This window comes from Medicago sativa, chromosome 3 (assembly GCF_051527215.1).
Source record: "Medicago sativa cultivar Bolivia chromosome 3, Bolivia_mono, whole genome shotgun sequence".
NCBI lineage: Eukaryota > Viridiplantae > Streptophyta > Magnoliopsida > Fabales > Fabaceae > Medicago > Medicago sativa.
Genome location: NC_140751.1, coordinates 94,918,183 through 94,942,368, shown reverse-complemented (window position 1 = coordinate 94,942,368; position 24,186 = coordinate 94,918,183). Strand labels below are relative to the sequence as shown.

General features: G+C 35.0%; 3 protein-coding genes across 3 annotated transcripts; 1 reads left to right on the top strand and 2 right to left on the bottom strand.

Moving 5' to 3' along the window:
* Positions 1–331: 331 nt before the first annotated feature.
* On the bottom strand, positions 332–4,761 carry PM-ANT (Mitochondrial substrate carrier family protein). Its single transcript, XM_085756203.1, has 2 exons — positions 4,182–4,761; positions 332–1,281 (listed from the first exon to the last, which is right to left on the bottom strand). Exons 1-2 carry the CDS (start codon positions 4,524–4,526, stop codon positions 646–648), a joined length of 981 nt encoding a protein of 326 aa, XP_085612329.1. The 5' UTR covers positions 4,527–4,761; the 3' UTR covers positions 332–645.
* A 2,342-nt stretch (positions 4,762–7,103) lies between these two features.
* LOC146942261 (ATP-dependent zinc metalloprotease FTSH 4, mitochondrial-like) lies at positions 7,104–12,186 on the bottom strand. Its single transcript, XM_085756202.1, has 7 exons — positions 11,986–12,186; positions 11,389–11,476; positions 10,888–11,118; positions 9,969–10,133; positions 9,732–9,856; positions 8,613–9,089; positions 7,104–8,310 (listed from the first exon to the last, which is right to left on the bottom strand). Exons 1-7 carry the CDS (start codon positions 12,046–12,048, stop codon positions 7,429–7,431), a joined length of 2,031 nt encoding a protein of 676 aa, XP_085612328.1. The 5' UTR covers positions 12,049–12,186; the 3' UTR covers positions 7,104–7,428.
* Positions 12,187–14,771: 2,585 nt separating this feature from the next.
* Positions 14,772–21,026, top strand: LOC146942260 (ATP-dependent zinc metalloprotease FTSH 4, mitochondrial-like). Its single transcript, XM_085756201.1, has 7 exons — positions 14,772–15,025; positions 15,235–15,322; positions 15,520–15,783; positions 16,742–16,981; positions 17,123–17,247; positions 19,041–19,517; positions 19,867–21,026. Exons 1-7 carry the CDS (start codon positions 14,999–15,001, stop codon positions 20,761–20,763), a joined length of 2,118 nt encoding a protein of 705 aa, XP_085612327.1. The 5' UTR covers positions 14,772–14,998; the 3' UTR covers positions 20,764–21,026.
* The last annotated feature ends 3,160 nt before the right edge of the window (positions 21,027–24,186 follow it).

The window sequence follows — 24,186 nt, the reverse complement described above, 5'->3', positions numbered from 1 at the left end:
TTTAAAGAAATAAAAGTAAGTATATATACAAAATCGTATACAAAAAGGAGAATGAGGATTGAGGTGGTTAAATAATAGTACACATATTACTTTTTTGTTTAAAACAATATTATTCTTATTTCTTTCTAGGCTTGTATGTACTTTTGCTTCCGTAACAAGTTTTAGCTGCTTATTCGTATTTTAAATTTTGATTCAAAGGCTACACTTGGGGAGATGCGATGCTGTGTAATGCAACCATAAAGGTATTATTTCTAAGTTCAGTTGTAACTTGACAAACATTTGTTAGTTGCTGATCTATTATAGTTATTCAAAAAATTATCAAATACAATAGTTTACAAGGAATGATGACAATTGTCAAATTTTTATATTCCAATCATAATCTTATTATTACACCCTCATCAATCATTGGCTTCTAATCTAGTCCCTCGGCCATGACAATATTTGCTTAATTAACCTTTTTAAATTGGTGACTATACTGCCTTTGAGTTGAAATGCCATTCAAGATGCATTTTCAAATGAACTATAATGGAGCTCACTTGTACTTTACAAAATTATCCTAAACCTCAATGTAATGTATAACAGGTTGTAATGAAAGTAACCGGTATCAAAATGAACTCAGTTAACTACGTTGGTTTGGTGCTTCTGTTACAATCTTCCCCAGTTCATAAATTTCTTGACCTCATCATACAAGACTAAGATAGCTGCAGCTCCAGTGCTCCTAAACACATTCGAAACTGCTCCGCGGTAAAACGAAATCAATCCCTCTGTTCGATAGATTTTCCTCCAGCAGTCGAGGGTGCTATTGTACACCGGATGTTCCATGCCAGACTGCATCATCATTCTCCGACGAACTGTGTCTAGCGGATACGATACCAGACCGGCTGAGGTTGTAACTGCTTGAGCTACCATCCATCGCTTCCACAACGCCAACTCAGGTTTAGATTCTTCAGACAACATCTCTTTTATGGTGTCAAACCCTCCGAAGTAAAGACCTCTGTGTATCACCATACCATGTAGTGATGCAGGAAGACCCCTGTAAATCCCCCGTACCCCGTCTTTCTGGAATATAGTGGCTAAGAAATGGTGAATGCCTCGGAATTGACGCACTTCCGTCCTTCCAATGTCAGCAGCAAGGCGGGTGTGTGCAATATCAAGGGGGTACACCAAGATGAGTGATGTACAACCTGCTGCAGCTCCAGCAACAAAATTAGCTGATGCTCCAGAGAAAATATTATCAGGATTAGAGTTTCCTCCACCCCTTAATATGCTTTTGTAAAGATCCTGTTGAAAAAACACGAGATAGTTCATCATTACTTTGCATTAAGTGCAACAATATAGATTTAGCTTCACTTATAATCAATTTACATCAATTATATCAGTGAGTAACAAGCAGAACAACATCAAGAAATAGGCATTGACATAGATCAGTTGCGGAAATGAAACTTCATAATTCATACATTATTTATAAAGCCCAAAGTTTTAGCCTATGTTGATATTCCATCATCTTCTGGACATAAAAATGCTACTAAAATGTGGTTTTGGCCACATTTCACAAACTTCCGTGCAGAAATTTGTTTTCCATCTGTCACAATATTACTAATGCATGGCCTTATGAGAATGATGCCAACATCCATATCTTGCTTTTTGTAGTAAAAAAATGTTGACATCAACTTCAACAGCAGCAGCAACTTTAAAGTGCAATTAGTCAGAAAACGTTCAGAAATTTTCTCAAATTCCGTTAGCCAGAAAAAATTCTGAAATTTTAACAAAGCCCACCTGACTGAAAAGTGCCCTGTTTCCTTTTACGTAAGCAAATTTCAAGTCCAAGATGCCTAGCCCACGATGCATCAGTTCCTTTTTCTCCCATTAAAAGGTGTAGATTAAGTTATAGTTTGACGCTCTTTTAATTTAAAAGAAGGTTCATTTCATTATAACATGGATGGATTAAATCAATTTGAGTGTTAAACTAAGGACTTATAACAAGTTATGCTGAAACATTCCATTTATTTTGTGATAGAAACTGGTACCAAAATTGGAATTAATACAAATAACTGACTTTTATTGATGATAGAATAGGATTACACCAAAAACAGTATGGTAAACTAACCAGAGAATGAGAAAAAGGAAAATGCATTTTTAAATGAAATAGGTTCCCAAGAAATTAGAGTCTTGGGTCTCTCCCTTCCAAAAATTAGAGAGCTTGGTCTCTCCCAATCAATAGTCAATCCTAAAATAAATGCCTAATGACTTTTCTTAATGAAGGAATTGCTCCATGATAGTTGCGACGACTGGTTCCCAAAATTGAGTTATGCCCTTATTACATCTTTGAGTTCATTCATAAAAATTCCCTAGTAAGAAGTTGATGTACATTTGAGAGGACCAGCACACAATTCAAATTGCCCCCAGTATTCTTCCTCCCTGCCCGTTTGTTTCAGGCTAAAAGGACTTTGCATCATGGAAGGTTGAAATCTTCTTATGACAGCAGCCTTGAAATCACTCCAAGTGGGATTATTTGCACAAAATTCGCACCATTATTACTTTTCCTATACTTCTTACTCTTCTGTTTACAGGGCAAAGGTCAGATTTCGGTATAGGGATGGAGAAGGATATACTAGCAAGTAGACACAGTCAGCATTGCAATTCTAACAGCAGGAAAATAGAAAAATGACTTACAAGTTACAAGAACATAACCAAAGAAAAGGAAGTCCCCCTATCAGTGAAAGGGCTAAAGGTGTACATGCTGGTGCTTTTCAGAGTCACTATAATAATAGTTATTGATTAAAATCCATCTTGTAAAATAAAATAAAAAAACTGCAGCCTGGATAATACTTGCAAATTACGATCTGAAAATTTGACTTTTTTCTTCTCGGACATAGGTACCAGGTAGAAGTAATAAGGGATGGAACACTACTAGGCAAGGACAGCGACAGAGATAACTAAAAAAAAAAAAACTATTAAGAGCTCGGAATGGTGAACTTGATGGATGAGAAAAATCTGTTTAGATAGAGAGAGAAAAGATAATCAGGAATTATAATGCGGTGAAGGACAAATAAAAGGCTCCCTTGAGTGAATTTAACAGCAAGTGAAATTTTGTATTGGAAGTAAAAATACTATGCTTATTAACTAATCCAAAATAATCCGATCAAAACACGGGTCAGGGCTTTAGTTCCCTCACTTCATGGCATCACAAGTATGGGATGGGCTAGACTGAGGATGAATCGCTAATAGGCCCCATAAGGTTCTTCTAGAATATTCGCTCAAGAAATCCCTCCATTATAATCCTCTGGATTCAGTTTCAGAGTATCTTCCCCGGTGATTGTCACACAATCACGGCCACGGCCACACATAAAGGCAAGAAGATAGACCACCATCCACAACCCTTTTAGATTCTGGGGGATGCATCCAGAAGAGTAATGAAGAACAAGTTCAATCAAACATATTCAGCCTATGCAATACTCCCTAAGGGCTTGATATATAAGGAGGGAGCTCACACTAAAGTTGCACGTGCACTGTTTATCTTTACTCACATATTATTCACCCTAATTGACTTGAGCGTCGGAGTACCTTTCCAAGTATCCACCTACTGTTTCTACCTTCTACGGTGCATTTTCCTATCGAGGAAGAGGAACCCTAAAGAAAATGGATGGGTAAACTGGTGCTGACCGTGGCGTATGCAAACAATATATAATCGTACCATGAGGATCTATTATGATAATAACACATCTTCCACATCCGTTGAAGGGTTCTTTCTGAGTAGCAAACAACTTTCTATTACTTCAAGACTATTTGAAATAAATTTGATTTGATCATATCGTTAAATGACTAACTGCCTAGTTGACAGCATACACAACCAGTTTTCAACATTGCCTGCATCCCAGTTTTCATGAGAATGAGATGACAAAACCAAATGTCTCCAAATAATGGTGCTTGTTACAGAATTTATAGCTCCAACTCTCGTCATCCCTCTTCTCAAGCCATGCTAGTTTCTTACAAATACGTAAACAATAAACAAACACTAAATGGCATTCTTAATTCAAGATATCAAGCCAGTCAAAAATGGATCAGCAATGTTGAAACTAGCATGCAAAACCATACAAAACCATCATAAAAGGGTGGGAAGAAAAAACATCATTGAACACAGGTTCCAAATGTTTTCATAATAAAGATTAAAGAAAACGAACCTTAAGAGAGAAATTGAGTGCAACAGAAGGATAATAACGAAGAACACTACTCCCATTACCACGCCACAAAGAGATAACACCTTCTTCCCTAACAGTACGAATAATACAATCAAACATCCCTTTGAATTTTCTTCTACCACTAGCAACAATAGCCAAATTACTTTCTTGTGTCTGCAACAATAACTTAGCCCTCTCAATTGGTGCCACAATTGTATGAACCGCACCACCCATCACCGCACCAGCCATAAGATCGCGTTGAAAATTGTTGAAACGTGAAGAAGAAAAAGAATTTCGCTTCAAATTCAAAGCTTTTTTTTCTTCTGGGTCTTCATCCTCTCCACTCATCCTTAAATTCGCCGCAAAATCTTTTCTTTTAAAACAATTCACAAACTTTGCTCAAAAGGGTACACGCTAATCATCTTTTTAATTTTGAAGAAGATGAATCAATAACCTAATCATGTGTGATTAAGCAAGCTTAATTCAAAAGGAATTGATAACATTGAAATGCGTGTTCTGTATGGTGGTGGCCGCGGACAAGGTAGGAATTGAAATTCGTTGTTATCTTATTCCATTTGACTTTGTTTTTCTTCCATTGACAAAGATAGTTTTGATAACTCTCAATTTTTATTTCTTCATTATATATCATCTTTATCTCGATTCACCCACGTGTTACATTAATCACCTGCAATTGAAATAAAAAATAAAATAAAACATCATATTATTTCCACCAATAATTTTTAGAAAGAAAAAAAATACAGTTGTATTTCTTTATAAGTTTTTTTTTTGAAAGGTTGTTAATTTAATACTATATTTTCTTAACAAAAAAAATACAAGAATTTTATACCATAAAGTTTTTGTGGTTATAACAATTTTTGAAAAAAAATCATGAATTTAAAAATACCATAAGTAGTTCTATTAAGAACGATCAAAGACTTGTACAACAATGATGAGAGTGGTGGTGTTGTCTCTTGTTGGAAAAAAAAAACAGTTATGTAGAGTAATATGTAATATTCAATTTACCTTTTCGTTTGTTAACGACGAATTAGAAATTGACATTTACACCACATATGAGAATGTAGCTCTTTATTTTAGCTAAAACAAATTGTTTTACTCTTAAGTGTGAGATTCTATCTGCAAAGTTCTTAGTTTCTTATTGATATTAAAATGGGCTCACGAGCTTAACTTAGATGCATTGGATTTCGAACTTGATTCAAAGTTGCTTGTGTATAGCTTTTGCTATGATAGGATTACTGATGTGACAAAATTTAATGATATTGCTCATAGCTGACAAACCAACGATCATATTTTGAGTTACAAATATCTTTTTAAATAAGAAACAAATTAACTAAGTATTAATTATATATTTTAAAGTTAAGTATTTTGCATTTTTGTTGAAATGGTCTAGCGTAGGGTCGACCATTTTGAAAGCGAGTGGTCTTGGGTTCAAATTCTAGTTTTTACTTGATAATTTTTTCAAAGCACTAATATAAATAATATAAGTTGAGGAATGTAGGAGTCAAACATGTGTGAAGGACTAATTGATTTACTAGAGTTATATTAAATGGAGAGACCTACATGAGACTTGTGTATTCAAAAGAGTTTGATATAGTATTTTGTATAGGAGTCTATTTTTAATATTTAAACGGAGATTTTAAATTGTATTGACCAATCTTAACTATTTAGTTACATTCAACATTTAGAAATATCACCCTTAAGAAACTCTCCTTAATTTTACTATAATGTTTGAATAGAGTCTTCAAATTGTATGAACCAACCCTAACTACTTAGTTACGTTTAACATTTAGAAATATCACATTTAAGAAATTCTCCTTAATTTTACGATTGAAGTTCCACATTAAAAAATATATTCTCTTACACTCCATAAGCAGGACTATGTGGTTCGATAGTTCAATTTTGTTTTACCGAATGTACATATTTGATTATGCATTTCTTTATTTATTTCCTTATATGACATCTTTGAAAGACGACATTCATGATTAAAACAGATTAGTTGGAACTTAACATATGCTGGAAAAAACTAATAAATAAGTAGCTTTCGTGCAGTGCCAGTATGGGCACAAACTGTGTTCAACATGTAAAACAAACACTACTCTCTTGTGTTCAAATTGCAGATAAGAGCTTGGAGATATTAGGTGTCTAGCACCAGAAATGGTTGTTGAATCGCTCCATTCCATGCAAATACTACTCTCTTGGTTCTCTTGAAATCTTTCCATACGCAGCAAGCTGAAGCATGAGACAGTATAAAATTTAAGAAAACTCTCCTCAATTGTATATTTCAAAAATCCAATGTCGTAAAGACGTTAATATCGGAATAAAACCTTCAAAAATTAAATCTCTCAAACTACGTAGCTCTAAAATCATGATTCATAAAATATCTAAACTTATGTCAAAATACATACAATCAAATCTCAATATGGGACTTCTGTAATAAGTTTCATTAATCTTTCTTTATGTTTATCTCTTTTGTAAATGGATGACAGATGAAAGGTAAATAAATGGAACTAATCCGGGTGTTGTTTGTTAGTAAAACCTCAGCCATGTCATTTAAGAGTCAAGGTCCTTCCCATTTTTTATCCCTCTTTGTTCCATTATCAAAGTTTTAGTGTGTTGTAACCAAAAAAAAAAAGTTTTAGTGTGTAAATGTTCATTTAATGTCTTCAATTGTGAAAATATGTGCATTTACCTTGTAGGAAATGCATTTACCATAGTAGTGGACCTTTCCATTTTATTTAGGAAATGGAGAGGACTCTGACCCGTCATGTAATGGTTGGCGAGAAGCTTTGGATGTGAAAAATAATTATGCTGATCGATGGATCTCAAATGAAGGGAATGGGGATATATAAAGTCATATGGACTATGGAGTATGGAGAATTTGAATACAAAACGCATATGAAATCAAAATTGAAAAGGGAACATATGTTTATTTTAAGTTACTCTGATAAATTATGTAGAATTTGGTTCCCGTGATTTTAGTTTTTTCTGTGATTTCAAGAAAAAAAGAAAAATGATTTAGACAAGTGATTTCAAGTAAAAAATTATCTTGAATCACTTATCTTTATTGGATGAATACACGAAAGAGAAGAAACTAGGCTTGTAAAAAAAGGGGTGATGGCTCAAGAGAGTATCGATGTGAACACGCCCAATTCCCTCGTGATTAACATAGAAACTATATGAACACACCCAAAATCATATGCAAGTGTTCCTCTACAAATTGTAGTCTTCCACGTTAAGATCCTACTTGGGCAACTCCTTGAGCCTTAGCAGCAGCAGCGGCTGCGGAGACCGCAGCAACTGCTGGTATGGACTGTGAACTTCCTTGATCTTCGACTACACATGACTGCGGCTGTTGCTGCTGGGATTTGACCTTTGCAAGTAATTCCTTTATCTGACTTCCTGTAAGTGTCTCATGCTCCAGAAGAGCATTCGTAATCGCATGAAGCTCCTTTTCATGGGTGGTTAGAATAGTTTTTGCATTCTTATAAGCTCTGTCAAGCAATTTCTTCACTTCTTTCTCAATAAGAAGCCTAGTTTCTGAGCTCATACTCCTCCCATCATCATAGTAATTGTGAGTGACGCGTCCAACTTCAGTACTCATACCATATTTAGTAACCATTTGCCTGGCCAGCTTAGTGGCCTGCGAAAGATCTGAGGATGAACCAGAAGTAAGTTCATTTTCTCCGAAAATTAGCTCTTCAGCAACCAGACCTCCCATACAAACATCAAGATTGGCAAGCATCTGTTTGCGGGAGTTGCTGGTCATATCCTTATCAGGCAGTTGAGTAACCATGCCAAGAGTATTCCCACGAGGAACTATAGTTGCCTTGTAAACAGGAAGCGCACCATCAGTATGAATTGCCACTAAGGCATGGCCACCCTCATGGAAAGCAGTATTCTTTCTTGACTCCTCAGATATAACCGCTGATCTGCGTTCACTTCCCATTATAATCTTGTCCCGCGCAAAGTCAAAATCATGCATGCTCACGGCTTTAGCACCATCCATTGTTGCCCTCAGGACAGCAGTGTTAACCAAGTTTGCAAGCTCAGCACCGGAGAACCCAGGTGTACGCCGAGCAATGATTTCTACATCAACATCATCTGCCTTCAGAACCTGAATCGTATTTCCAAAGAAACACACACAAACACACAGATTACAAATTTACTTCTAAGTTCTAGTAAGCCATACTCTACAACATTAATATATCTCACAATTGAGCACATTCACAATTAAATTACAAAACTCGGAATAAAAGTTGACATAATAAAAAAAGTATCATGGCATGGAAATTATACTACAGAATGCTTTGCAGCAATATAGTAGTGCACGCACTACACGTGCCTCAAAAAATTCTTAAGCCATCCAACCTCAGGATACAAGATAAAATACATTCTTCGAGAATAGTAAAAGAATACCTTTGACATGTGAGATTCCAAAATCTGTCGCCATCCTTCTAAATCTGGATTGGGAACAACAACATGGCGATCAAATCGCCCTGGTCTTAACAAAGCATTATCTAGTAACTCGGGATGATTAGTAGCACCGATCACAATTATGCCATCATTTTGTTTGAATCCATCAAGCTCAGAGAGCATTTGATTTAAAGTCTGCCTCATGTGCATTTTATCCTCATTACCTCGTTTTCCACCAACAGAATCAATCTCATCAATAAAGATTATACAAGGTGACTTCTTTTTTGCAGCGGCAAAAAGATCTCTCACCCTTCGTGCACCAACACCCACTATCATCTCTTCAAATTCACTTCCACTGATTTGGAAGAAAGGAACATCAGCCTCTCCAGCAATAGCTCTTGCTAACATTGTTTTGCCAGTGCCAGGCGGGCCAGAAAGCAAAACACCTTTAGGGAGTTTGCCACCAAGACGACTAAAGTACTGTGACAAGGGAAAAGAGTTATCTAAAGTTAGTACAGACTACAGAGTAATACATGCCAGAGTGTGGTAATGGAAAAAGTATATATAATATAGGAGGAGTGCTAGCAACACCCTCTTTCACAGGGAAGTTTAGTGAACATGGAACGTTTTTCCATTTACAACTACAATATGCATATCTTCAAGGGTCTGCACAATTCCCAACCAAAGGCCCCCTTAATTCTCTAAGACAGTAAATGGCATTGCGACTCAGACGAAAGCATGTAGATAGAATAAATAAATGTACCCAAGTAACCAATTGGATACACACACCCTCCCACGCACAGACATACATACCCACGCGCGCGCGCACACACAATTGGTTTAGAAATTATCATCTAGAGTAATAGAACTGACTACTCAACAACTTATACTATTTTATGCTTGTATTAAAAAGGCATTTTTATCAATAGAAGAATAATCACTATTTGATAACTTTGGTTCAACATCTCCACGCCCAAAGAGTAACAAACTTCCTGTAGCATCATACAAGTAATCAACGAGATTGGAATAGCACAGTACACATGTCAATCAAATAACTATTTCATGCTCGAGTGCGAGAAATGCATGTAAGAGAGACCATAGATTTATGCCAGAAAAGTCAACCTCGGGATCTTTTAGGAAATGAACAATTTCTTCAAGTTCGGCCTTTGCCTCATCCACACCTTTCACATCGCTAAATTTAACATTTGTCTCCACAGTGGGCTGAATTTTTTTAGACATACCAAGTCCTAATATAGGTGAAAAAAGGGTGAAAAACAAAACAGAGAATGTGTCCATCAAATTCAGATTGAATATTGAATTAAACTCAGCGATCTGTAAGTAAAGATGACACAATAATACCTTCATGCATAAATAAATACAAAAAGAGGATGAGTGCTCCAACAGACAGAATTATATCCCACATTCGCTCTATGAAATTTCTACCAAAAATTTTAGTGGCCATACTAATAGGAGCCCTTTCAGTTCCAAGGCTATCATCTTCCTCTCTCGCTGAGTTAGAAATACCTGAAAAGCAAGGGAAGAAATGTTTAAAGAGCTGATTGAAAAAGAAGAATAATAACAAATTTCGGCAAGTTCACTATTGCTATTCCAAGTTTTGAATTCTGCAGACTCCAACATAGATATATATAAGATCTTGGATTTCGTACATCCACCATTTATTTATCCCATCCACGAAATGCAAGTTTTATGAAATTATACTTGTTCATATCCCTAAACAAAAGGTCAAAAGAGGTATCGAAATTGTGATTGAAAGCATGCAACATTACAACAAAGATAAAAGTATGCCTCTCTTGTTCAAAATGATTAAAAGTTTAAGATATTAATCAAACTACATAATCCCCAACAAACCATTATGATCAAACTTCATACACCAATTTGTTTACCATTTTAAAAAAAAAAAAACATTGATGTCATCATTTTATCCAAATTATTGTGCTAAAATGACTCTGTTTAAATATAAATCTTTAAAAAGTTAGCAGTAAATGAGAGAAGATAACAAAATATTAATATTCAAATCATTAAAATGAAGACAATATCAAGTGCATTTTGTAGCAATGTTTAACCCCAAATTATAACATTAAGCAAATTAAGATTCTAAATGCAATGCAAATAGATCTGTGCCTTCAACTTTCTAATCAAATTATAAACACTTCAAGTATATATCTAGTTTCCTAGTCAAACAATAATGGTCAAACCGAGCAAACAACAATCACATGCACAATCAAGAGAAAATGAGCAATTATGGCCAAATAGTCACCTCTTAGAAAAGTCTTCAGAAATTTGCTTTCATCCAGCCTATCAACTTTTACTAGTGCTTTAACATATTCAGAAAATGCGAAAGAATCTGTATGGAGAGATGGCTGACTTTCAAATGCTCTAATCACGGCTTCAGGATCATAAGAGGCCTCCTCGGCAGCTTCAGATGAATCACATTGTGGTCTGGCCAGATTTCCTTTATATCTAGACTGGGAGAAGAAAAGCCTATTCCCTGCATAAATTTGAAAGTAAGTGCAGCAAGGAATTCTAAAGCCAATAATAGTTTCCTAAGTACTTCAAACACAAATGTAGAAAACAGGCTTACTTAATTCAATAAAAAGTATATCTTTATAGAATTCCACATTGAAATGCAGTTTGAGGTTAAACAGCAAAGTGAAACAATTCAGAAACAAATTGTTTGCAAACAAGAGAAACAAAAACAAAAATTTATATTTGAAACATAACATGAACTAAATGTGGTAAGGGGACAAAATATCTGTACTTGTACAGCCTTCAAACTTATTACGAGATGAATAGTTTGTAGTCAATAAATCTTTGACCTTTCCAAATTCGGATTGACGACTTTCAATCTGCAAAATTAACTTACAAATCATAGGGCAAATAAAAGTAATACAAGATACAACGCAGAGATGGAAATTGGCTATATAATATAACAGATAATTTGGCATTCCGATTATAATAAATAGAACCAACAAATTTAGCACTCTTTCAAATGAAAACATATTCTATAAATAATTTTACTTGTTAACATGGAAATAGTGAACAATTGTGCGTATTTTTACATCTCTAGTTCCATGACAAATACATTTATTTCAAGAGTCTCACAAATTCTTACCAACAAGTTAAAACGAATAAACATTTTAGTAAATGACAATAGAAAATATGCCAATGTTGCATTGCATCCATTAGTATGTCTCTAATTAATCATGTGATACACGGACAGACACCAGACAGACACGACACTGACAAGTGGACATGGTTAATAATTTGAGAAAATGATGCAAGTGAATGTGATGATCAAATGTAATGTGTAAGTGAAAATTGTATAAAGGAAATGAATAATATAATAATAACTAACCTGCCATGGAGGTTGATGGGTTGAATAACGGAGGTGCGTTATGAATCGCCTCCAACAAGCCATGCTACTAGTAAAACAAGATGCAAATAACCAATTTCTAACTAGAGTGAGTGAGTACTGAACAAGCTTAGTCTTCAATTTCAATTCAATGAGAGAATACGTATCTATTCTACCAACTTCTCTCCATCAACTAACTAACTACTCTCCCTCTCGCTCTGCCACCTCAAAATAAAAAGGTTTGTCATTATTTTATTTATTGATGATTTAAAAATTAGGCATCGTATTCTTGTGACTCCTTTAATTCATTGGTGATTGTTAGAAGATGATTTTATTATTATTTTATAATATAATTTAGGGTCTTGCTAACTAGTGCTTTTAAGATATTGATTAAAAAATCCAATAAATAGAAATTTTGTTTGTAAATATGAAATGTTATTTTTTATCAAGTAATGATTTTACCACTTTTTCTATGAAAAATTGTGTTTTGAATGCTTAACCTTCTCCTATAATTTATACTAAGCAATTGATCTCGATCTCAGGTGATTAAAAAGCTCCACATATTAGGAAGTGCAATAACAATATTATCCACTTTAACTGCTAAGCCATAATCACTAGTATATCTAGCAATTTCCACATGTGGTCGCATGGGCTTCTGATAATTTTCTTGGTGAACTTCCTTATTTCGCCATTTCCAAAAGGAATGATATGCAGTAGCCCAAAATGCCTGCGAGTTAGAAATACCAATCCCTTCAATCTTTCCTCTTAGGTTCAACATGTCAATCCATTGTTGCAATTTCGAGTTAAAAAATAACTCCCTCAACTGGTATCTAACAACACGCAACCACAAGGCCATGCATTAAGAGCAATCCTGCAATACACATAGCTTCGTCTAGAATACATCACTACATAAAGGACAACAGGGAAGGCCAAGGTCCATTATGCTTTTACGATAATTCGTCATGATCGCCTTTTGTGTCTAAGCAGTGGCACAAAGTACCTCACGCGCTCTGGAGTATTGAGACGCCAAATCTTGTTCCACTAACTATCATCATCTATATATGAATAATTACACATCATGTTATACGTCAATGTCACAAAGAAAAGGTCATGTTTACCAATAGGCCACATTCTAGTGTCCTCATCATCCCCACCATCAGGAGTGGTAATGGCTAACATCTTTTGCAACAAAACATTAAAAAGTCAACCCTCCATCATATCTGCCAATTCCAACTTCCTTCATCATCCAACAAATCTACCACTCTAGCATTAACTAATGAACTTGGAATATTAATATCCATGTCTACTACTTTAAGGCCTGGCTCAATCCAACACATATTCCATGCATTAATATTATGCCCGTTATCAATTGCCCAAAATGAGTGCTTATCAAGAAGAGGCCATAAACTGACCGAGAAATGATATTTTGACAACCACTTTTTAACAACTGTTGGACAACTTTCTCTCTCATACTCACATGATGTTGTTATCCTCTCTCTTCCTTTTTTTCTCTCCATTGTTTTTGACCAATAAGAAGTGAGAAAAACAAGGTTGTCAATAAAGTTGTCATCAAATGGATGTCAAAATATCATTACTCAAACTGACCAACACTTTCCACAGGCTCGAGTCAGCTGACTTAGTAGTAGTAGTAGTAGTATTTATCGAATTCAAAACTCCACGGCCATGTTTCCCTCTCAAAACTAAACACCACAAATTTGTTCCATCATTTTGCAACTCCCACCCCAACTTCATTAAATAAGCTTCGTTCATGATATCCAAACAATGTTGACCAAGACCTCCCATATGCTTTGGTTGAGTAACAACATCCCAACTAAAACCTCTCTACAACCTCGGAATCTCTTGAATGATTGATTTAGGTATGAATGTGGTCATCATAGGATAAATGGGAATAGATTAAATCACACTTTTCGTCAAAGTTACCCTTCATTCAAAGCAGAGATTCTTGGCTTTTCAGGTTGTAAACTTATTATGAAGCTGTGTAATACTACCTCCGTCCCTAATTATAAGACTCTTTTGAGATTTTTTTTTGTCCCTTTTTATAAGACCTCTTTGCTATTTCCAACTACATTAATTATTTTTTTACTTACATATCCCTATTTATTAGTACTTTTTTTTTCTTCAATAAAAAATAAACAATATGTTGAAAACATAAACTAACTCTCTTAAAGGATAAAATTGTAAAAACAATACTGATTACAAACATTTTTTTTTGTGATGTCCGGGATTCGAACCGCATAGTGGTGTCCGGGATTCGAACCGCATACCTTGCATATAAGCTAAGCTCACGGAGACAATTACAAACAACTTTAATATGAATATCAACTTTCTTAATTCTCGCAAAAATATCTTATAAGGACGGAGATAAATAATATATATTGAAAATCCAATTTCTTACGAGCTCTCCCAAGAAGTGGAACTCCCCAGATTTTACCCAAAGAGTTGGTCGATCTATACCCTGATATATTTCCCCAAATAAATTAAACTTAGCAGGACTATACTTTCATGCTAAAAATTTCTATGGGAACGCAATATACCAAATATTTTGAGGATTAAAAACAAAATTATATTATATATTTATAAAAATAAAAAATTTATTTAACCTCATATGTTATCACACTCTTTTATTTTACCGAACGACATTCCCATACTTCAATTCCGTAGCTTGACGATGACTACACCAGTGCGAAAAGAGAGAAGAAACGTTTGGGATACAGAAAGAGAATTAATGGGTTCAATAAAAGAAAGTGTAATAATAAGTCCCTTTTTTTGTGTTTTGCTTTTGCTTATGTGGCAGAGGATTTGAAGTCTGTTTCTAACTGATTCACCGGTTATACCGGGAAATGAGTAGTAGAATCATCACTTCAATTCCTCAACAAAAAAAAAAAAACTCCCTCTCCCTTTCCACTCTTTGCATTTTGCATATAGTCTCTTTTATTTATGCAAAACCATCACATTAATCACATCTGTTTTGTTCTATTATTATTACCGCGTCGACATGGCTTGGAGGCATTTGATTACAAAGGTCACTTATTCAATCCATTTATTTTCATTTCATACAATCTATTGGGGAGACATAATATTGGATGCAATATAATATAAGATTGTTTAGGATCGATAATTGCATTGTTCGTTTTGAATTGAAAGAGTGATAAACTTGTTGGCTTTGTTTATGAACCTCTGTCATAATTCGACTTTTTAGTGTCTTGTGATTTTATAGTTTATTTTTTGCAGGTTGAAAGCCGTCAATTAGAATTCGGAAAGGTCAAAGATTTATTGAGTGGAAACCATTTCTCTCCTAATAAGTTTCAAGGCTTTAAAAGTACGAAACCCTTTTTTTCTTTTTTACCACATTTAGTTCATGCTATGTTTTGTTTGCAAACGTTTTTGTTTTTCTGAATTATTTCACTTTGTACTTTAACTTCAAATGTGCAATGATATAGATGTGCTTTTTATTGAATTAATTATGTCTGTTCTTTTACATTTGTGTTTAAAGTATTCACTTTCGAATTTATGTAGGGAACAGGCTTTTCTTCTCCCAAGGGAGATCCCAGTCCAGCTATCTAGAAAATTTGTCCCAACGACTACGTGATTCATCTGAAGCTGCGGAAGTCTCTTATCTCAAAGAACTTAACCTTCAAAATGATCCTGAAGCCGTGATTAGGGCATTTGAGAATCATCCATCCCTGCATACAAATTCTTCGGCACTTTCTCAATATGTTAAAGCATTAGTAAAAGTTGATAAGCTGGATGAAAGTGAATTACTAGAGACTTTGCACAGAGGTGACTATTTGGCTGGAATTTTACTCCTTTTCTCTTGACTGTATTTACATGCGATCGTGCTTTGCTATGTTTGACCAATAATTTGTGGACCTTCTAACCTTGTTGAAGGAATTAAGATTTCCCCTATTGAAATGGAAACTATACATATGCTCGAAGTGTTTACAATTTGACTAGAGAGCTGAGTGTGGCTATTACTCGGTCTTATCATGGTTGTGCCCTAAGTAAAAAGACTAAAGGCACGATTTTATTTGCATTGCATTTAGAATCTTAACTTGCTGAGTGTTATGATTTGAGCTTAAACATCGCTACATAATTCACTTGATGTAGTCGTCTTCTTTTTAATGACTTGAATATTAATACTTCGCTATCTTCACTTGTTTACAGCCAACTTTTTGATGATTTATTTTTTGCAGGAGTCATTTTAGCACATTTTTTGGATAAAATTATGACATCAATATTTTCTTTAAATAGTAAAGTAATTGGTATATATTTTGGTCCTGGATCTTGCTTTCCAAAAACCACTTCAACTCTCTTTGTATATGGTAAATTATGTCATTTGTTTATTGCCAAATGGCAACAGTGCATTTATATGGTAGCAGTGATCATAATCTTTGTTGGGGATTATGAAGTTTGATTAATATCTAATCATTGTGAACAAGAGAGTCACACTTTTATCTTTGTTCTAATGCTGCAGGCCTTCAATCACAATTGTAATACTTCATTTGACCTTTCATTTGGTGATAGGAACAAGTCAAATTTCATAAAACCTACATTTCATGGATGGTATAAATAAATGATGGATGGACGAAATTCAAAATCTTATATTGTCTTAAAATCTTATATAGATCTATGCTGGAGTCTGCAGAATTCAAGGCATTGCAATCGCACACTTGTCGAGATTTGCTATTCTTCGTCTTTACAGACCATAAGTTATGACTTGAGGCATCTGAATTTTCAGGTATTTCTAATTCAGCGAGAAAGGAAGAAAATATTATGGGTGGCCTCGCCTCTCTTAGAAGTGCAGGAAAACCTACAAAAGATGGAATTCTTGGAACTGAAAAAACTCCTATTCATATGGTCGCTGCATCATGTGGAAATTTCAAAGAGCAGCTATGGCGAACAATTAGGTGTCTTGCAGTGGGCTTCATCTTGATTTCTGGTGTCGGTGCTCTTATTGAGGATAAAGGAATTAGTAAAGGTATTGCTGTGTCATCGTAACTTATAAACTTCTCAGTTTAATTCATTGTTCAATCTAAATTTGATGGGCACATTCACATTCTCTGTTTTGCTTTTCACTTTTTTTTTTCTTCTTCCTATAATATTATTCAGCTTTTTTTAGGACTTGGTATGAATGAAGAAGTGCGGCCCGTTTTGGAGACAAATACTAAACTTAGCGATGTGAAAGGTGTGGATGAGGCCAAAGCTGATCTTGAAGAAATTGTTCATTACCTAAGAGATCCTAAGGTAGACTTTTCTGGCATAAATCAATGCTTTCTCTTGCACACATTTCTCGCACTCGAGCATGAAAGAGTTTTTTGATTGACATCATGTGTCCTAAGAAGTTCCAATATTTTTTATTACTTATATGATTCCACGGGAAGTTTTGTTATTCTTTGTGCATGGAGATGTTGGTACAAAGTAATGAAATTATTACTGATCTATTGTTGACGAGAAACATGTCATTTTAATACAAGCTGAGAAATCAGTTCTATTTCTCTGGAATCTGGACAAAAATTTCTGAACAAATCACACACACACACACACACAAATTCACAGAACATGGTATTAGCCTTAAACTTTCAAATATGCGTGCTTGTCATTCCTCATTAGTAACTAGGTTTGTATCTTTCAATATGCTAACTCAATATCCAAATATGCCTGGCTTGTTCAAAAAAAAAAAAAATCCAAATATGCCTAATATAGTCAGATAGCTGTATATTGATAACTGCTAGATTAGTTGGGCTGAGTTAGCAACCAGTTATAAGTTTGTTGCCAATAAATGTGAGAAAAAAAGAGAAAGGGGTTGAGTTATGCTTCCTGAACCAAAAACCCAGGCCCAGTGGTTAAAACTCAAAACCCCAAACAAATTCTGCCAGATTCTCATTTATGTTTCTCAGTTCTGTTTCTTAAAACATATGTTGTTGCTAAATATATTTCTTTCTCCTTTGTCAAAAAAAAAAAATAATAAATTCTTTCTCCTTATTTTTTTCTGCTCTTTTTTCTCTTAATTCTTTTGTTTATATCTTTATTTCACATTTTTTCTCTCTGTTCTCTGTTATTTTCTTTCTCTACTGCTAATTCTGTTTGCTAAGCACCTTCAAAATCCATTTTGTTTTATCCTCTTTCATTCTTATGTTTTACTTAGTTTTCATTTTTCTCTACCTATTCCAGCACGTTCCTTAGCTTTTTTTTTTTTTATTGCATTTTTTTGTCTAGACTTTTGGGTACATATATTTATTAGTTCTATCTACACTTTTTGCCATGGGTCGCGATTCCATTTACCTTGTTTATAATCATAATCTTCTATTTGCTATAAGTAGCACCCGTTGTTAGAGAATTGGGGCCTTTGACAGGGAGGTGTGCAGAGCCTTGAAGATCTGCATATTTTTAGTTGTAAATGGAGAATTCTTTCCTGCTTTCTCCAACACTATAATGTGAATAGTAACTATGTGACAGTCTCCCTATTTATTGTACTTACCAGTTGCGTTTTTAATCAAGGGAAATGCTAACTTGTGCCCTTAAGGCACAAGTTAAAAAGCCAAATGTAGAAACTTAATTTTGGAAATTGCGCATTCAACGTCTTGAAAGATTAAAAACTTATATTTTCAATACAAAACTTATGTTTTAATTCTTTTTTTTAGATCCTTAACTTGTGCCCTTAGAGCACAAGTTAGCATGACCCTTTAAACAACTACTTAGCACAGTTTGTGCCGGAACAAACCGGAACAGTATTTTGAGATTTACTTCAGCATGAAACTTATTGTTACATAATGTTTCTCATAAGGCTCAGTTACTATTTCCATTGGTGGCCAATATTTTTCTTATTAGAATCTGACAGTTTATGTGACATGTTGATTAACATCAATGCTTGAAATGGTCAGCGCTCTATGTAGAACCTAAATTTTGTGTGACTCTATTGATGTGACCTCCAATTTTCTTATCTTTTAAGTTGTGTGTATGTAGATATATATTCATGATCACATTCTTGCCTGTATTATTCTGCACTATTTCTAGATAACTCTTTTCCCTTGTCACAGCGCTTTACTCGTCTTGGTGGCAAACTCCCAAAAGGTGTTTTGCTTGTTGGCCCGCCTGGCACTGGTAAAACAATGCTGGCAAGAGCTATTGCTGGAGAGGCTGGGGTTCCTTTCTTCTCATGCAGTGGAAGTGAATTTGAAGAGATGTTTGTTGGTGTTGGTGCACGGAGGGTGAGAGATCTTTTTGCTGCTGCAAAAAAGCGGTCTCCTTGTATAATATTTATTGATGAGATTGATGCTATTGGTGGAAAACGAAACGCAAAAGACCAAATGTACATGAAGATGACTTTAAATCAAATGCTTGTTGAGTTAGATGGATTCAAACAAAATGAAGGCATAATTGTGCTTGCTGCTACTAACTTTCCTCAGTCACTAGATAAAGCTTTGGTGAGACCTGGGCGATTTGATCGCCATGTTGTTGTTCCCAATCCAGATGTAGAAGGACGGCGACAAATTTTGGAATCTCACATGTCCAAGGTATGCTTTTACTCTTCTCGAAGAATGTATTTTAACTTATATCTTGGGTTATGTGGCTTAAGATTTTTTTTTTTAAGATTGTGTGCAGTGCTTTCACTTTATTGGTGCAAAGCATTGGGTGAATGATTTCTGTAAGCTATGATTGGGTGTTTGCTGGATACTTCGCATTAGCTAACAGCCTAACACCTGTGATTACCCGTGTTACTTTTAGGATTATGTCTATTTTATTCGAGTTTTTAATTTAATTGTCAATGGGCACAATTGTGAGATATAGTAAGGTTGTGGAATACAGAATTGTTAGAACTTAGAAAGTAACTTTTAACATGTGTGAATGTTCCTTAATATTCAGGTTCTGAAGGCGGATGATGTTGATCTGATGATCATTGCTCGGGGTACACCTGGTTTCTCCGGTGCTGACCTTGCAAACTTGGTTAATGTTGCTGCCCTGAGGGCTGCAATGGATGGTGCCAAAGCCGTAAATATGCATGATTTAGAGTTTGCACGAGACAAGATTATGATGGGAAGTGAACGCAAGTCGGCTGTTATATCTGAGGAATCAAGAAAGATTGCTGCTTTCCATGAGGGCGGCCATGCCTTAGTGGCAATTCATACTGATGGTGCATTTCCTGTTCACAAGGCAACTATTGTTCCTCGTGGGATGGCTCTTGGCATGGTTTCTTATCTGCCTGACATGGATCAGAACACTCATTCCCGTAAACAGATGCTTGCCGAGCTTGATGTATGCATGGGAGGTCGGGTTGCTGAAGAGTTAATTTTTGGAGAAAGTGAAGTTACTTCAGGTGCATACTCAGATCTTTCAAAGGCTACTTCTTTGGCTAGGGAAATGGTTGCTGAATACGGTATGAGTACTGAAGTTGGACCCGTCACTCACAATTACTACGATGATGGGAGAAGTATGAGCTCAGAAACTAGACTGCTTATTGAGAAAGAAGTGAAGAACTTGCTTGAGAGTGCATACAACAATGCAAAATTTATTCTAACCACCCATGAAAAGGAGCTTCATGCACTTGCAAATGCTCTTCTGGAGCATGAGACACTTACAGGAAGTCAGATAAAGGATTTACTTGCAAAGGTCAAATCCCAGCAGCAACAGCCGCAGTCACATGTAGTCGAAGCTCAGGGAAGTTCACGCTCCAACCCTGCATCTTCTGCGGCTGCCGTGGCCGCTGCAGCTGCCGCTTCTGCTGCTACAAAGGCTCAAGGAGTTTCCCCAGTAGGATCTTAATTAGCGCAGAAGACTGGCGACACATGCTGCCAATTAATCACTACCAATTAGTATGTGAAAAGAGTAATTTATTCGGTGTTTTTGTAGTTCCAATTCAATCCATGGAACTTAACTCGTGTATTGAAGGTCAAGTTGACTCCGTATTTTAGTGAGTTGAAATATCTTGTAGGAGTTTCCATTGATTTGTTTTAATAACTATCTTGTTACTATTATATAGGATTTTCATTCGTCAAAACTGTAATCCATATATTATCTTCAAATTATTCCCTTACCTTCTTTATCCTTATTTTTTTTCGTGTTTGAGAAATGAGGAGGCGGTGGATGAGCTGATGGTGAAGGAAACTAGCAAGGAGTTCGATGAGTCTAGACTTGTCCGTGTGTGCGTGATTCCTCTTTATCTTCACTGCTGCTATGTGTTTTTTCTTCTTTTGAATATTATAATTTATAATAGACTTGTTATAGTTACTGTGTTTCGTTTCATGTATGCTTAATTAACTGTTGTTATTGATTAAACTTGCAAGTGCAACAACAATTGCATGTTGGAAGAAGATGAAGAATGTGATGATTTGTTATTGGAATTTCACCAGATCCCTTGACATATACTTTATTCTTCAAGCTCCATATTTACTCCATAGACTTGTTGGTGCAAACAAACTGTAACAGCTAAAGTGGTTGGTACATGTGTAAGACTACTAATATGAATAAAACTGTTGCAGAAAACTCCTCCGATCACAGTCTTCTTTTCGTTGAATTTTTATTTGGATTTGATGTCAGCTTTATTACAAAATTTCCGTGCCATGTTCTATTGATCCTAATTTCACTGCTTGTGCTAAGCTTTATTCACTGCACCTTACCAATAATCATTTTAATGGACCCCTTTCTTAATACTTATGCTATTGCCATGAATTAACAACCTCTTTTATTTGTGTCCTTGTCTCTACAAGGATCCAAAATTACAAATCTGGGTACTACTTTAATAAATTGTGTAGAACCAAAGAAAAAGCAATAGTCATCAGCCTTCAACATCAGCAGCTACCTCGATCTTCTGTCACAAAAAATACAAGCTGCAGTTCCATATTTGAGTGTTTCTACTTTCTTCTATCTTAGCTGCCTCTAACTTGCAACTAAGTGAGCCAGCATCCAACAAAAAATCACTAGACCATGTTACAAAAGTATACAGTTATAGCCAAGCATAGTTGTGAAATTGAAGTCAATTGTACCTCAATATCTTCCCTCTACTCAAACTTTAATAAATACAATTTATAAATATTCTATCTACATTACATTTTCAATATAAAATTTTCCCGATATCTATTTTTCATTATAAATATATCATGCATAGTGCATATGATCGATATTTTATATAAACATTTTTTCACAGACTATATTACTGTTAGAAATCAAATGTGAGTGATTGTGTCACACATCAACTATAAATGGAGGAAACGTTTGATATATAAGAGAGGAGACCCATAAACTCATTGCCTTAAAGTTTTGGGTAAAAGTGTGGTGTCTCTCTCTTAGAGGGTCCTAGACGTTTAGCCCATTGTCGCTCTCATCGCTCTCTGGACTCCCCAACAAACTGGTATCAGAGCCTTGATTAGGCGAGTCACACTTGAGGGGGAGATTGTTGGATGTGAGGGATTATGTCTCACGTCGACTACACATGTGCATCTTTTAACAAAATTAATAATGAGAAATATTTGGAGGACCATTTTTTAAGAGTTGTGTTATTTGAACATCCATTTATTTGACAACCTAATGGACAACCTTATTTTTACAAAGAAATGTATGTATTGACACGAAAATCAAAGCAATTGAGAGAGAGAAAGTAAAAATATGATGTGAGTATGAGAGAGAAAGTTGTCACAAAAATTGTTATAAAATGGATGTACAAATATCATTTCTCATTCTTTTAAAGGACTAAAAATTAGCAAAACAATATATTTATACAGGGAACAAAAACTTTTTTATTCTTATACCTAAAAATCTATATACTTTCTAGCCTCAAATTCTATTTTTACGAGCATAAATTATAGGCTTAAATGTTCAATTGGTCCCTTAACTTGATTTCAAGTATCAGTTTGGTCCTGTAAGTAATAAAAGATCTGTTTAGGTTCCTTAACTTTATTTAAAGTATTGGTTTGGTCCTTTCTATTAATTTAATTCAAAAAAAATGTTAAGTTTAGGGACCAAACTAATACTAATTAAATAAGTTAAGGGACCAAAACTAAGGAACCAAAATTGAACGTTTTTTTGAATTAAATTAACAGACCAAACCATTATTTTCAATAAAGTTAAGGTATCCAAACGGACATTTTATTACCAAATCCTTAAGGAACCAAAAGAGCATTTAATTAGTACTGGTACATCAGGCTTGATGTTTACATGGGAGGTCTGGCTGCTGAAACTCTAATTTTTGGAGAAAATGAATTATTTACTACTGGTACATCCCCAGATTTTGATTTTTCACAGGCATTTGCTCTGGCCATGGAAATATTTGGATATAGTACTGAAGTTGGATCTGTTGGTCACAATAAATGGATAAATATGGGCTCAGAAACTATGCAGCTTATTGCGAAAGAAGCAACGGACTTATTGATTAGTGCTTTAAAAAATGCTTGTACTATTCTAACCACCCATGAAAAGGAGCTTCATGCGCTTGCAAATGCTCTTCTGGAGCATGAGACACTTACAGGAAGTCAGATAAAGGATTTACTTGCAAATGACAAATCCCAGCAGCAGCAGCAGCCGCAGTCAGGTGCAGTCGAAGTTTAGGGAAGTTCGCGGTCCAATCCATATGGGAGCCAGCATATCCTACAAAAAATTGCTAGACCATGTTACAAATGTATACAGTTATAGCAAAGCATAGTTGTGAAATTGAAGTCAATGGTACCTAAAGTGCCATAAAGTACATATATCCAAGCTCTTTCCTAAATCTTCATATTTAGTCTTTTAGTGAAAGAAAAGAAGGACTACATTTTTCGATATACATTAGATTATATAACATAGCCAATGTTTGTACAATCAACACGCAAGTAGTCCCCATATCAAAATCTTATGTCCATTTTTTTCCAACAGGACAATCAACACAAAACATACTTTTCTTTTTCTTTTTTGACCAAAGAACATAACGGTTTTTAACTTCTTTCAATTGTACGTGTTTCAATAATCATCGAATGGTTATTAACAAAATTAGCCACAATTTTTATCATGTTTATTAGATGTAAATATGTTAATTATACTATTTAGTTAAGAGCTATGATATACATAGCGAAACAATGTCTCACGAAATCTCACCAGCGCTTGTTACACTTCTTTAATTTTCATTGCTTTCTAAATGGAAAATGTTAGATGTCGCGATAAATACTTTCACGACATTTTCACGAAATGAGCTGGCACTTGGTTGTTCGTTGATTATTA

Excerpts from the sequence above, each read along its gene's own strand:
- PM-ANT (XM_085756203.1), bottom strand. The coding sequence starts at position 4,526 with ATGAGTGGAGAGGATGAAGACCCAGAAGAAAAAAAAGCTTTGAATTTG. Across the intron at positions 1,282-4,181 it reads CACTCAATTTCTCTCTTAAG|GATCTTTACAAAAGCATATT; the intron begins GTTCGTTTTCTT and ends TTTTTTCAACAG.
- LOC146942260 (XM_085756201.1), top strand. The coding sequence starts at position 14,999 with ATGGCTTGGAGGCATTTGATTACAAAG. Across the intron at positions 15,784-16,741 it reads ACTAGAGACTTTGCACAGAG|GTATTTCTAATTCAGCGAGA; the intron begins GTGACTATTTGG and ends CTGAATTTTCAG. Across the intron at positions 19,518-19,866 it reads TGGAATCTCACATGTCCAAG|GTTCTGAAGGCGGATGATGT; the intron begins GTATGCTTTTAC and ends CTTAATATTCAG.
- LOC146942261 (XM_085756202.1), bottom strand. The coding sequence starts at position 12,048 with ATGGCTTGTTGGAGGCGATTCATAACGCACCTCCGTTATTCAACCCAT. Across the intron at positions 11,119-11,388 it reads TAAGTTTGAAGGCTGTACAA|GGAATAGGCTTTTCTTCTCC; the intron begins GTACAGATATTT and ends AAATTTATGCAG. Across the intron at positions 9,090-9,731 it reads ATTTCCTAAAAGATCCCGAG|TACTTTAGTCGTCTTGGTGG; the intron begins GTTGACTTTTCT and ends CCCTTGTCACAG.